The following is a 15,099-nucleotide window of genomic DNA, read 5'->3' as shown; positions in this document are numbered from 1 at the left end:
TTCCATTCATTTAAACTCATATTTTAAGGAAGTTTACAGGTAGGGAGATTAGACAGAGTTGGATGGGAATTATCACTGGCCAGGAGAAAAAAAACATCAACCCCTCCTGTATGGACAGGTGGGCACTGGGAAGTTTTATTGATGTTTTGGGGCTTTAGTGGGAGCACTTAGAGGGACAGAAGTCATTTCACCAATTTAGTTGAAAATGTGATCTCTGTTTTTCTGAATGTATCTCTTTAGGAGAAAATGCTACAGAACCTTTTAATTGTAAAAGTTCTGGCCTAACTGGGCTCTGCTGTGCAGTGCTCTTCCATAACTGTACACGTAAAAAGACAACACTGTAATCAAATCCATATTTCCAAGTGTCTCTATTTCATCCCAGTATTGCCACTTGAATGATCGTGTCCTTGAGCTGTACCATCTGATGTTTGGAGGAAAAGGGAAAAAAAAGGTTGGTTTAAAGCATGAGGAGATTATAACAGGAAATCAATTCTGTGTCCCCCCAACTTGAGAAGGTCATGGACAATTTTTAGTGAATCCCAAGGAGGCCATGAAGATGCTCAGGCAGCTGGAGCACCTTGGCTCTGGAGCCAGGCTGGGAGAGCTGTGGGTGTCCAGTCTGGAGAAAAGGAGGATCCAGGGAGACCTTAGAGCCCCTTCCAGTTCCTAAAGAGACTCCAAGAGAGCTGGAGAAAGACTTTGGACAAGGACCTGAAGTGCCAGGAAATGGGCAAATGACCTCAAACTGAAGTAGGGGAAATTTAAGTTGGATATTAGAAAGAAATGATTTAGTATGAGGGTGGTGAGGCCCTGGCAGAGGTTGCCCAGAGAAGCTGTGGCTGCCCCATCCCTGGAAGTGTTCCAGGCCAGGTTGGACAGGGCTTGGAGCAACCTGGGATAGTGGAAGGGGTCCCTGCCCATGGCAGGGGTTGGAGTGAGATGATCTTCAAGGTCCCTTTCAACCCAAACCTTACTCTTGTTTTATGATTATTGAAAATGAGGGTTTTTGTGGATGGTGCCAAAAGCTGTGGGATGACGAGGTGTTGTCCCATCCTGCTGCTCAAAGCTCAGCTCCTACTTTCATCTTTCTCTCCCACAAAGGGGGGGGCCTGACTCTCACAGGGAGGCAGGAACTTTGTCACTTTGTCCTGTGTCCCCAGCCCCATTCCCATCAACTGACCTCCCATCTCCCCAGGGCTCTCGCAGATGTGTGGTGACAAGATTCTTCTAGGATTTTTGTCCCCTAGGATTTTGTCCCCTAGGATTTTGTCCTAACTTGGGATCAGGCTTTTGGGCAGTAACAGAAGCATCCTGGCAGTGCAGGGGCTGTAAAATGGGCGGATATTTTCTAAAGAGTCACTAAATGAGAGTGATTCTCAAGACCAGGCTCTGAACATTTGCTTGGACACTGAACAGTCCACTGAAACCCTGCCAAAGGCCAGGAACAAAGAGAGATTAAAAATTGTTGCCAATGGAGTTTTGTAGGAGTCAAACATGTTTCTAAAAATAAAACTGGCTGAGCAGTCCAAAAACAAAATGCAAAATACAAAAGCAGTCTGTTTTTTTTTTTTTTAAAGAAAGGGACGTATTTTCATTTCCAGCAGCTTTCTGCTTTTCCACTGCTCCAGAGTGGCATTGTGCCTGTGTTGGGAGTTGTCTCTGCTGCAGGAAATCAAGCTGAATTTGGTTCTTGACTCTGTGTGAACCCAGGAAAAAAAGAGATTCCTCACTATTTTAATTTTTTTTTTGGTACTAGATGGGTGTTAATGGATGAGCCAGTGACTCATTCTCCCTCTTGTTTGCCTTTCTAGCAGGAACCTGCTCACCAGCTGTGCAGCACATATGTTGGGAGGCAGAGACATCACGACACTTTCTAGACAGTCTTGATGTGTCTGTGAGCTCTTTCAAGCAGGGGCCAGTGCCACAAATGCTGGGGGTTTCAGCTGCTCAGAGAGGGAGCTGAGAGCAGGGGGTCCCTGCCTTGCATCAGGATCCAGGGACAAAGCAGAGCTCAGCTCTCAGACAGCTCTGGCAGCCAAAACGTGGTGCCAGAGACAGAGAATGCTGAGAAATACACCACAGACAGCTAGGAAAGGGCAGGAACAGCTTGAGGAATGTGTTGTGATGCTATAAAAACACCAGTGAATGCCCTCCTCCCTGACAGCCTTAAAGGAAAAATGTTTATCCACTTACTCTGTGTGTATGGAGATGCCACCTGAAGGTGATGGCAGCCCGAGCTGGTGGCTCTGGGGAGGATAGGTGCAGTCAGGCTGAAGTTATTCAGTGAAATGGGTTTGAAAAGCAGAGTATGTTGGGTTACAAAGAGGGGAGATGTGTGCCTCTCTTCACTGATGCTGTTTTGTGTCGCTCACATCGCCGTGGGAACGTCTATTAGCACGCTTGCAAATCAAGAGGGAAAAAAAAAGAAGGAGAAGGACTGGAAATAGGAACAGAACAAGCTGCTCCTTCCTTCAATCAGACAGGGTGAAAGTACATGGCAAAACGTAGCCCTCATGATCAACTGAAGTTTGACCTAGAAGCTGATGATCTCCATGAGCAAAATGTGAGTGTCAGCCCCACCATCTAAGCCTGGTAGGAAGGGCATTCCTCCTAAATTTGGTCTTCACTGTGGGGAGAAAATGTGCTGTGCTTCTTAAAAGCACATCAGTTATCAGAGAGCTAATCCTCAGGCCCCTGGCTTATTTTCTTTTTCTTCATCTACCACAGACAGGTCATTTAATTCTCCCACCCTGAGTACAGTAAGATCGACTCTGAACTCAAGCAGCCCTGGGTGATGAGGTCAGGATTGCTTAGAATGAATTTGGTGAAGTAATAAAGTCTTGAAGGCAAGCTAAAGAAGAGGAAAACAGTAGGAGGTATGAACTAGGTACTCTGTTACTAAGTCTCTTCCAGTTCCAGGAAACAGCAAAGATTTTCTCAGTCCTCATGACTTCAGAGACCTGAATGAGTAAATTTAAAAAATGCTGAAAAGCAAACTAGCAAAATACTTTCTGTTAATACATTTTCCCTAAAATTAGTAATTTCTTGCAGATTCCGTAGTAGGAAACTGGTGGAAAGGGTGGTTTTCTTACTCAATTTCACATTCCTTTCAGTCAAAAGTAAACACCTTGATTAAGAGTGAAGACAGAAACACACGAAGGATTCTAGTTAATTTAAATAAAAATGCACTTCAGCCCTTCCCATTATGCTGATTTCCCCATCCTGGTTTCTCTCATGCTACATTGGTGCAGAGTAATCAAATTTGCATAAGTTGAAGAAAATGCTGAATCCATTTCTGTATTTGCCCATGTCAGTGATGCATGCAGGAAGGGTTCAGTACATTTCACTTGAAAGTTGTCCTTGTTGTGGTAGTTTTAAATTTGGCCTTTTTTGAGTGAAAAGGAAGAGCAAGGGATGGGTAATTTGTGATTTCTTGTGATGCATTTCTTTCCCAGTTGTTGTGGGAAGCTCCTCTCCTAAGACAACAGAGCTCAGATTACCAATCACTGCTGTGATCTTCCGTGTGAAAGATAATGCAAAATTGTAATATCACTATTTCTCTCCTCTAAAAGATTTAGAAGTCCCAGGCAGCTTGTTCTGTGCCTGCCTGAGGCCTTTCTACCTGTAATTGCTTTGGGCTTTTGCTTGGCATGGCACAGCTCTAAATTTCATTGAGCCTGCAAGGTTAGTTGTTTTGGAAGGATGGTTTGAGCGACACCACCTAATCTAATTTATCTGCCAGCCTTAACCTGGCTGTATTTTGGGGATAGTTGGGCCAAACTGGCTGCTCTGTGTCATTTTTGTCCCAGGCAGCTTTGCAGTGCCAACCTACCATTAAAAATGTGTCAGGCAGAGTAACTCCAGCAGTGCTTTGCACTGTGGCCCTCCCTGCACGGTGTTTTATTGATCTCTAATGCAGACACTCCAGCCTCATTATTCTACACGCAATAAAATGTGAATCTCTGAGCCTGGATGCTGCTGAGAATAGGAGATCCTCATAAAGGCTGTTTATGTGTCTATACATACTATAAAGCAAGAGATAAACATCTCTGCATTTGCATTTGGTTTGAAAGCCAGAGCCAAACGTTACCCAAGGAGATGTTAGAGTTTGCAGGAGCTGTGGGAGGTGTAGTGGTTGCTGCTGGAGCTGGCCATATTCCTGCTAGAGGTGCAGGAGGCTTCTGGAGATTGGGGAAGATAGAGCAACCTTCCTTGGTTTACTCCCAGAGTCATGTAAAAGCTCTGAAATGCTCTTTTTTTCATGGTTCCAGAAGATTTCCTTCTTTGGAACTGCCTGCAGTCTGTAGTACAAAATTAGCTCAGGCAAGTGAGACTGGTTTTACCTGTGCTCCTATAAACTGGGAGATAACAAGGAATTTGTGGATGGTGCTGTGCATATCAAAGGCATCTCCAGGGCCTTACAGCCCCTCCATGCTCCAGGTGCCTGAAATGTGCATGTGAATGGAACAGTGGTCAGAGAAAAAGGAACTTGAGCTCCTTCTTATTCTCCAGAATTAGTTTTTCAGTCCAGGTGGGGGACTGCTGGCTCAAACTGAACTTGCTCTCAACCAGGTCCCCCGGATCCCTTTCCAAGGGCTGCTTTCCTGCCTCTTGCCCTCCTTCCCCACTCTGACAGCTCTGCCACATCCATCCCAAGATACTGGGTTTGTATCATCTTCCCAAACTTTCACACACAGAAGTTAAACCCTCCTCCCAGGACAAAAGCCTGGTAGAGTTTGGAGTGAAGGAGGTGATGTAGAAATGGGTTTATGTTGTCTCATTCCAGCCTTAATCGAGTTCCTTTCTCAGCTGTCTCCATGCTGAGGTTGAATTTGTGAGTGTCTTCCTCATCCCATCATTCTCCTGTCCCTGTGGTGTCTGTCACTCACCTGGTGGGCAGTCTGTAAACCCAGTTTGAAACAAACCTTGGTCATTTACAACTCTTACAGTTATTTTTGACAAGATTATGAGAGGCTCATCTTATTTCTCACCTTTATTATCCATCTTGTATTAACCTGAAGGGACTAACTCCCTGGAGGGAGTTGTATAATTTTTGTCCTCTGTTGTATAAGTTTTTGTCTATATCTTCAGGTTTTGAGGAGGATTGGAGAGGAAATTTTCATTTGAAATCACTAAACATTTCTCTGTCACTTAAAGACACTTCTCATCTGACTCCAGTCAATATTTCATGCCCTGAATTTATGGTAAGGGAACAGTCTTGTAACTGGCAATCAGGGATGTCATCATTGAAGTTACTGATGTAAAAAAGAGCTGCAGGAGGTGCCAGGACACTCTCACTGCTTCAGGAGACTCCCAAATCTCTGCAGATGGACTGTGAGGGCTGGCTGGTGTCGTGTTAGCTGGAGTTCCCATCAGATTTCTGCTTCTCTGTGGAATAAAGACCATATGGGAGCCAGAAGAGAGGTCATTTCAATGCCTTGCTTGGTGATTTTGTGTGACAAGAGTTGTCAAATTTGTGGTATTCTGTCCCTTCTGATAGACAAATGGGGAGTGAGGCAGGACCAAGGTTGGGAGGGGGTTATTTTCAGAGGGGTCTCAGACATGCAACTTCTGAGGCAAAGATTTTACTGCTGATAAAGTACAGGCACTGACAGAAGCTGTCACCATCCAGATAAAACTTTTTTTTTTTCCCTATCAGCAGCTGCATACAGCATCTCCCCATTGGTAGAATAAATCTGATAAAAAAATGCAGTTGTAAGCAGCAACGATTTTATCCTGGTGAAAAGATTTTATCCGACAAGAAAAATGTTGTGCCTGGGCATAATTTTTCAGATATGATGAACAACAGCATGGTATGACCCTCAGTCCTAAGGATTTCGTGTTAAAAGAACTACTGAGCATATCAGATATACTCAACTTTTTCCTCTGCTATAATTTTTTTTTTTTATTGGCACAGATAAGTTTATAGATACATCTTGACAAAAATCTGCCAGAGGCAAATTTCAACAAAATAACAATTTCAAACACATCCAATTAACAATTTATGAAAGGAAATCCAACAGAAAATTACACAGAGATTCACAGGGCATAAAATTTGGCACTAAATCAAATTTATTGTGGAAGTGCCTGTACAGGGAGTTATGGCCCCTTCCAGTGCAGTGTCAAAGGGAACTTTATCTGTGGAGGCTCAGCGAGTGCCCTCCATCTGATCTTTTCTTGCTATAAATAAAATGTTTTGTCAGACATGGCAATGAACATAACTCAGAAGGGAATGAAGAGCACTGATAAGCCTAGCTATATGCAGCTTTCAGTCAGAAGCATTAGAAGTGATTAGATTTCTTCAGAGTTTCAGATTTAAGATTTTTTTTTTTTGCTTTATCACAGAAATGAGGGGCTCAGTACCATGGACAGCACCAAAAAAAAAAAATCACTTGTATTTGTTAGCACAGCATACAGACCCTGATAGCAGGTCATGGTGACTGTATTTAACATTATTATGGAGCCATTTTTATGTCTGGAAGGAAATATCAGTCCCTCTGCATCCTGTTGTTTTACTGATTTACTCATTCAGCGGCCGTGGTTGGATTTTTTTGGAAGATGTTAAGGATGCAAACACATGTAATTGCCTTCAGCAGCTCTGAAATTAACTTAGGTCACTACTTTGTTTAGAGAAAAAGATCTGTGTCTAGACCTTTACTTATTTAAACACATGGGTAGCTGGTTTTCTTCTAAAAGATGACTGAGCAGCAGCCCTTGTATTGTGTTTTGTGAGTAATTTGCAGGGTAATTTACAGATACCAGGCCCAGCAAGTGAGGATGACAAATAAAGTTGACACAGGCCAAGATAAAGCATATTTATGGTACAGCTGTGTTATTCCATGGACTAACCTAATCTGAAGAGCTGGTTGCTGCCTCCCCTGATATCCCTGTGCTCCCACATCAGACCAGGAAACATTTGAGCACTTGTAAATTTGTCATCTTCCCTGAAATTCAAACCTGCACAGGACAAGCATGGCTTTGAGTGTCCATTCGTGGGCATTGAGGTCCTTGGTGCAGCGTTCTTGCTGTGACCAGAGCACACAAATTTCATCAGAACACTTCTCCAGTGTCTCCACAAGGCAGATTCTTGGGATCTTCCAGCCCACTTGGCCATGTGCAGTTTGCCTCTGCTCATCTGTGCCCACTGGTGAAGATGAGAGGACACCTTTATCACTAAATGAAGCATTAGAATACCCCAATTTTTTTTTCCAGAGTCCATTAATACACTCTTCTGGCACTGAAACACTCTACCAGGGAAGTTAGTGTCCAAGGCACGTAATAATTAGTGAATAAAACACCCCCAGAGTATCTTAATTCTATTAAAATGTCTTATAAAGTGTAAATTAATCTTTAACCTAATTGTAAATGATGATTTTCTTCCTGTAACACACCCTTTCTCAGTAGATCCCTGGAAAGCAGAAGGTGAAACAATGTAAGACATTAATGTCAAAGCTTTTCATCTTCTCCTCATATTTTGAAAGATACTTGACTTTTGATGCTGATGTTCCTATTTCCTTCTACTTCTTCCATCACCCCACTTCCTTCACCACACTGTGTTATTTTCCTTGTCTCCAACAAGGTAAGGTGATAATAATAATAATAATAGTGAATTAATTTCATAAGACAAAGTCTAAGTGTAGGCAAATGCAAAAATTGTTTTGTTTCTAAATACCGGAATTGCACACTTTTAAAGAGTTAAAGCAGAGTTAGAGAGTTAAATAAACATTTCCAGATCAAGTCCTCCCAGTCCTTCCAGTCCTGTGCTTTTCCATCTAAATGCCCCATGGCCTCACTTCCTGTTCATGCTGTGGGAATTCAGGGGAATTAATACTTTTGAAGATGTAGCCACAGAAAGACAGCAAAAGCTTTTATTTTTTGGGCATCAATCCCAGTGTTTGAGCTTCAGATAAACCCAGATTCAGAGAGCTGAACATCGCCCTGAGTTTGTCTTCTCCTGCAGCTTTCAGAGGCTTTGGGGATGTTTAGGTCAAGGATGCGCTGTGGCCATTGCCATTTCTTTTTTCAACTTCGGAGCATCAGAAGCACTTGGTTTGCTTTTTTTATTGTAACTTTTGGTTAGGAGTCAAAGCTCAGCTCAAGACCAAGTTAGAGGACCATGAACATTGTTTGAAGTGGAATCTTCATGCAGTTGTAAGGTTGGAGCCTTCAACAGCACCTCTTAGTTTAGAACTTGATCTCAGCCTCCAAACCAACCTTGAGTCAGTTCGTTCTCCAAGTACAGTCAGGACTGAACCTGACACAGGCTCAGAAGCCAAAGGCTGGGTGGAAAAGACTTTGTTAAACCTCTGCCCCTACTTTTTTGTGTAGATCCAACCGGTTCTTGAACAAAGTTTTAAAATCTGACCTGAATATAAGTGCAGCTCCCAAAATAAAAGAAAATGGTATCTTAAGGCTTATAGAACAAGTTAGGGGCTTTTAAAAAAGAGGGAGAGAAGCCTATTAAACAGGCAGATAGGTCATGGGTGGATGATTTTAAACTGAAAGAGGAGATATTTAAATTAGATATTAGGAAGAATTTCTTTCCTCAGAAGGTGGCGAGGCACTGGAACAGGGTGCCCAGAGGAGCTGTTGCTGCCCCATCCCTGGAAGTGCTCCAGACCAGGTTGAGATGATCTTTAAGGTCTTTTCAGCCCCAACCATTCTGTGATTCTGTGACTGTGATCAGATGTGTCAGAAAAAACAGGTAAACTCTACAGAGTGAACACCACAAACCTGTGATTTGCTCAAGCTGATCACTCTGCACTCACATCACTGCAATGATTTTCCCTTTTTTAAGCTGTGCTGTTTATCTCATATAAATTATAATCTTCTCAAATGGGAAAGATTGGAGCCTTTGTATTTTAATGTTGCAAGTTGGATCATAAAGTCTTCAATACAAATGAGTAGGATTTCTCTGTGCCTGAGAAAGTGTCTAATTTAGGAAGAATTTCCAGGGAAATTAAGCCAGGTAAATCTGTTATTTTTTCAGCTGCACATCAGTGTTTTGTTCTGTCAGAACTGTGGAAAATTGAATTTAGGTACTCAGGCCCTAAAGTAGCTCAGGAGAGCTGACTTCAGGTCCTGACATTTCCTTTGAGACTTGAAATGTTTCCTTCCATGTAATTTACTTTTCTCCTCTTCACCTTTCCGCCACTGTTTATGCCATCTCTTATATCAGTATTTCCTTTCCCCACACTAAAGCTGTGTAAAACTGGAAAACATTTACACTTCCTTTGCTTTCTTTCCATTCTCCCATCTCAGCAGAGCCCTAAGGCCCCCTTCTCTGACCTGCCTGATGATGAGAAGATCTTTAATGGAGGCGATGGCGTGTGGCAGAACCAGGGCCAGGACCAAGCCTTGCTCTCGGAAATCACGGAGGAGGATTTGGAAGCCATCCGCCAACGGGAAGAGGCCATCCAGCAGATTGAGGTCAGTAACCTCCTCCCATCACCAGGTTTTCTGAGCTGGAAGTGCAGAATCCTTGCGTTGTGCCCTGTTCAACGTGAAGGAAATCCTGATTTACGTCGCTGCCAGTACGGCATTGCTAAGAACGAGGGAGATTAGCAAGGATTTCTAAACATGGGATTGGGTGATAGAAGGAAAAGTTGGAAATCTGTGTGATTTGTAATGAAAATGACAAGAGTTAATTAATGCTCATGGGTTGATGGTTGGGTTCTTCCCAGTGAGTCTTCAACAGCAGAGTCTGTGGTGTGGTGCTTTAATTGAGCTGGGTTCTGCAGCAAAACAACTTTTTCAGTGCACACAAACCTGAAACTGGAATTTGTCAGTGGGAAAAACCACTCAGCTTTACCATTAGAGAGAATAATAGGTAGACAAAAGGAAATAACTTGTTAACCTTTTCAAATTATTCAGTATTTTGCTGTGTCAAAGTATTTGGACGTTCTTGACGTAGTTAAAAGAGGACATACTATTTTTATTCCCTTTTTTTTTTTTTTTTGAAAGCGCTGTAAAAATATACAATAAAAGGAACAAAAAGAGGCCTGAATAAGTTAAACATCCCACATTTTTCTTTTTATACTTCCCTTTTTATGCTTTTGGGAAACTCTTGTTAATTAAATTTAAATGGGTAAATGGGTAAAACAAGAACACATTAAACCTTCCTAATTTTTATGCTTTTACAGACCTAAACTCAAGATGAACCAAAAAAAGAGGGCTTCAGAATAATCAGAACATTTAATTAAGGGCTATACTTTGTCCTTTAATTGGATTGGGCTAATTTTATCAGGATAGATTTTGGGTTGCAGTACAGCAGGAATTGTGATTGAGTTAACAGTGCAAAAAGGGGACAAAAGTTCCTGCTGGGGGTTGGTGCTTTGAGCCTGGGACCTGTTTGCAAACAGTGATGCCCACATATGACTCAGCTCTCCAAGTCAGAAATGCTGACAGTTTTACAGGAGCAGGTTGAGGTCAGTGTTTGTCTAATTTGTGTTGTGGTCCACTGAGCAGAGATGAATGAGCTTTGTGGACTTGTGTCCATTACTGCGGGTGAAACTGTCAATGAATATTGTCACACTGAGCATCTTTGGCTGTGAATTGTCATTTTGCACTTTGATGGATCTCAGTGCATCCAGCAGAAAAAACTCTAGGGAACTTTGTTGCAAAGAAAATACATGTTTTTGGGGTGTTCCTGCACTTTGGTGTTCAGGAGGGATGGTAGCAAATGTATTTCTGAAATGATCCTGTGAGCAGCACCACCAGCTCACTGGAGATGTGTGAGAACAGTCTGAGCAGAACCTTGTGCTGAGTTGTCTGGGATGACCCTGCTTGAGCAGGGATGTTGGACCAGATAACCTCACTGTGGTGCCTCAGTCATTTTGTGGTTCTGTGATTTTGTGATCCCTTTTTGTTTCAAATATGATCTGAGCCTTTTTTAGTTTGTCTTTACATTGCCCCTGTCCTCCTCAGGGAAAAAACCCCACATTTAGTAGCTGCCCGTTAGGCAGTGGGGAATGACAACCCCAAAGACTGCCTCAAGCCCACCACCTTTGTAAAGTCAAGAAGTCCAGTTGTGTCTCCTTGGAGAGACATTTGTTTATTTTGCTGCTTAAATCCCATTTCTGTGCCACAATCTGATGTCTCTGCACCAAGTTGCACTGGACCACGTGGCCATGGTGGGGTAGTTGAGGGGGATGAAGTGAACCAAATCACAATCCTAAATAACTTAAAAAAAAATAAAAATCTACATTCATGTATTGTGCAGGGTTTGTATCTGTTGATTTGATCCTGGATACTTTTCTGCCTAATATGAATTTACCTCTAAATAGCTTAGTTTATGCAATTAATTATTTAGTCAGCTTAAGAAGTTAATGATGTTTAGGCTTTTGCTTCCTGAGAATTACCCATTTTTTCCCCATCTCCTCTATCCATTTTGCTTTGCTCTCAAAGATCCCTGTTCATCCTCTAACGAGGGCTGCATTCCACAAACATTATTTCAAATGTAGTTTAAACATTTCTCCTCAGGGGGAAAATATTTAGGACCGATGGTATTTTGTTTAACATCTCTTTTGAAAGAAATATAATGAAAATGAGTTTTTTTGGACAGCATTGTTCCACTCCCCAGCTGTATTTGAATAAGCAGATGGTGCTTTTAAATAATTTTCACTGTGTTTTGTTTTTCTGTTTGTTGACCCACATGAGCATATTTCTTGTGAAAGGACTCATCTTGCACATTAAAACTTCCCTGTTTTCTGTAGAAATTGTGGGTACACAGAGGATTCCTTGAGCTCACAGTCACCACAACAAATTTTTTCCAGTATATTTTCACAACCAGTGCGTAGCCAAGAAGGTTAAAATGACACATTATTCCTAACTGTCAAACTTAACTAATAAACCAAATTTATTGCCAATTTGATGTATAGCATTTGTTGTCCTTTGTTCTTTGGGGACCAGAATGAAGAACAGAACTGTGCAGAACTTGTTTTGTGCAAGTAGATTGGTCTCACTGGGATTTCCATGTTGCTGCATATCCAGCACCAGAAACATGCAGATTTTGAGTAGCACGGGAGACATTGAAAGAACATCACATCTTGTGATTACACACAACTTTAGAGAAGCTCATGGAGCTGGTACCAGTTGTGGGACTTTTTCTTAGGAGACACTGAATTTGCCCTTTTTGCAAGAAAAGCCTTCTTCATTGCTGAAGAAATCCAAAAATAAATCCTCTTTTCACCTTGTGTCCTGAAAAACAGATATAAAATTGTGCCTATGATAGACATTTTCTTAATGTTCCAATGACTTTTTCCCACTTGTGGGTTTTCCAAAATCTCTTCAGAGGTTTGGGTTAATGGGACATTGTTCTCTGTCAGGAACATCCCTCGAGGCACTTTGCAGTTCACAGTTTCCACCTAGACAGATAACAGCCAAGTCAAAAGTTCACCTGGCTGTTCATTTTATTTAAATGTGCTCCTTTTGCTATTGCTTGCAGATTAAAACCAGAGACGTCTGCAAGGGAGATGTCTCGCCAAAACCTTACATTTTGGATAAAGATCTTTATTGCTTGGAAATGTCAAAATCTGGTAGGACACAGCAGCCTTGACACAAGTGTTATTTCTTAAAATATTGCTTTGAACTGTTATATAAAACCTATTTTAACTTGAACTGTATTGGCAGTGAATAATAGATGCCATAACAGCTTTATATATAGCACTGTAAAATGTGCCATCAGAAATACATGAGCTGAACTGTAATGTGCATTGTCAGTGCTCAGTGCTGGCACAAGCTCTGTCATAGCAAATATATATAGATAATATATGTAATTTACCATCCCATACCTTTCATTTGCACCTGTGGTCATCTGAAAAATGGGAGGAGATAAAAGTTTGAGAAGAAATGGATAAGCACTGAATGGGGAACTTCACAGAATTTCAGCTGGTGACTGGAAAGACCTATAAAAAAAGATTCTATGTGCTGTATTGATTCAGAAAGCCTCCCATTATCCCCCTCATGGAGATAGCTTACCCTGGGGTGATGAGAAAGGAAATTGAGGAAAACCTCCCTCAAGGTGGTCTTTTCCTCTCTCACAGCATTTGCCATCCCCATGCTCTGCTTCTAGAGTGGGCATTCTCCTACCTAGGAGAGTGGGAGGTGTCCCTTCCCATAGCACAGGGGTTGGAACAAAATGATCTTTAAGGTCCCTTCCAACCCAAACCACTCTGTGATTCCATGATATCCTGAGGAAAGCAAAACCCATCCCAGGAACTGCATTTCAGTTGATACATCCCTTGGCAAAAAAGAAGGAGAGATGGATAGGTTGTGGCAACAGGTGTGAGGAAAATGCTTTTATTTTTAGGAGAGGTTGTTCCCTCTGGGTCGTTGTTGAGAAATGTTGATGTTTATTCCCTATCTGTTTTGAAGAGAAGTGATAGATGCCAGCCTCCACGCCTGTCACTCAAGCCTTTGTAGGCAGACAGAAAATGAAGCACAATAAAAATAAAACAAAAGAAAGCCCCACAGAGTCTGGCAGAGTGTGTTTGTTAGTTCAAACATGTTCCTTGTTCCCTCATTACCACGTATCATTTCTTGCTGAGGGCTGTTTTCGGTAAAATCTCTCACCGATGGTTGCAGTTTAGAGAGTTTAGTGCAAGCTATTTTATACCTTTCATCAGCTTCAATAGTCCAGGGCTTTGACTTATGAGGGCTCTGCCTGTCTCTTCACAGAGGCTTTTCTGACTCAGAGTAATGTATAAATAACACAAGATCATGACAAGCACCATCCGTGAACGATCCGGCGCCGTGTGAGTGTCAAGCTCTCCTCGTGACAGCACTGGGGACCCTAATTATCCTGAGCTGCAGAGCTGCCTGCCAGGTTGACATGGCCATCCCTGGGACTGGTATTGAGTTGTTCCCTAAAGAACCAGCTCCAGTATGCTGCCCAGTCTAATTTAAAATGACCTGAGCTGCAGGACTGCTATCATTTATTTCGGGAGACTATTTCACGGTCCAGCAGGCTTCGGTGTTGATGAAATGCTTCCCTCTGTTCTTGCTAAAGATCCCTTTCTCATTCTCGGCTTTTTACACCTAGTGAAACTCTGCTGGACCCTGCAAATAATTCTTCTTCCCTTTTGGCTTTTAAACTCTTCAAATGCTAGCAGTTATCCTCCTCTTCACAAGTTGGTCTCCTTGGCTTTTCAGTCACTTCAGCGCTCTCTTCTCAATTATTTCCCATTTGTTAGTTCTTTGCTCCTGCAGCAGCAGACTGTATATAGCATTTTGGTGTTGTACCAGAGCTGAACAGAAGAAATGTGTAAAAAGCCCCATGGATCCAGTTCAGAGATTACAAGTCCTGATGGAAAATTTCTAGATAATTCCTGCATTAGTAAATTAAACTCAGCAAAGACAGTAGAACATGCACATTACACTTTTTAATTGTTAAGCATATCCTGACAGACTTTTGACCCAGATTAGCCAGTGCTTACCCAGTTATTGACACAGTTTTGAGAGGTAATATTTTCTAGAGGCAGTTTTGGTGCAGCCACACTGTTCAGAGGGTAAGGGGATTTAATGATGTGCATGCAATGAAGTGCAGTTTCAGTGCCTGAGAACAGGCATTTCCCATGTCCTTGCACAGCTGCAGCCCAATTGATTTATGAGTTGATCACAAAAGTTTCCTCTAGTCCTCACTGACATTTAGGGAAGAGGGAGAGCAAGGTGAATTAAGGGTGAATTTTGTGGGAAACTGTGCAAGCCTGAGGGCGAAATGAGGTGTGGTGAAAATAGCAGCTGGCCTCTTTGAAAATGTGGAGAAGCCTTAGCAAGTCTGGAGAACAAAGAGCAGCCTATCCCAGTGGAATCCTGCAGTGGCCATTTCCATTGAATATTGATTTGACTGTGCCTCCCTCTCTGTGCCCCTGTGGCCTCCAACACTCCTGCATTGCTATAAGGGACTTCCCTTCATGTCAAAACCACTCAATCTGCACATCTCTAGCATGTTGCTTTCAAACTGCCGCTGTCATGCCAGGCACATCTGAAAAGTTTCATTCTTTTTAGATTCAGGGGTTCTGTCAGGCTCACAGAATATCCTGAGCTGGAAGGGACCCACAGCGATCACATAGTCCAGCTCCTGGCCCTGCACAGATCCCC

General features: G+C 42.3%; 1 protein-coding gene across 4 annotated transcripts in view; it reads left to right on the top strand.

Moving 5' to 3' along the window:
- TSNARE1 (t-SNARE domain containing 1) overlaps positions 1–15,099 on the top strand; it is a 461,286-nt gene that overhangs the window by 234,005 nt on the left and 212,182 nt on the right. For 3 of the 4 annotated variants that reach the window (XM_036400134.2, XM_036400142.2, XM_036400149.2), the window contains exon 10: positions 9,262–9,429. In XM_036400134.2, the coding sequence (XP_036256027.1) occupies positions 9,262–9,429 (168 nt within the window). The remainder of the gene's footprint in view (positions 1–9,261; positions 9,430–15,099) is intronic. The other variant, XM_036400166.2, reaches the window with a different exon arrangement.

This window comes from Molothrus ater, chromosome 1, assembly GCF_012460135.2.
Source record: "Molothrus ater isolate BHLD 08-10-18 breed brown headed cowbird chromosome 1, BPBGC_Mater_1.1, whole genome shotgun sequence".
Lineage (NCBI taxonomy): Eukaryota > Metazoa > Chordata > Aves > Passeriformes > Icteridae > Molothrus > Molothrus ater.
Note: the sequence above shows the minus strand (reverse complement) of the source record. Positions and strands in the feature narration are given on the sequence as shown.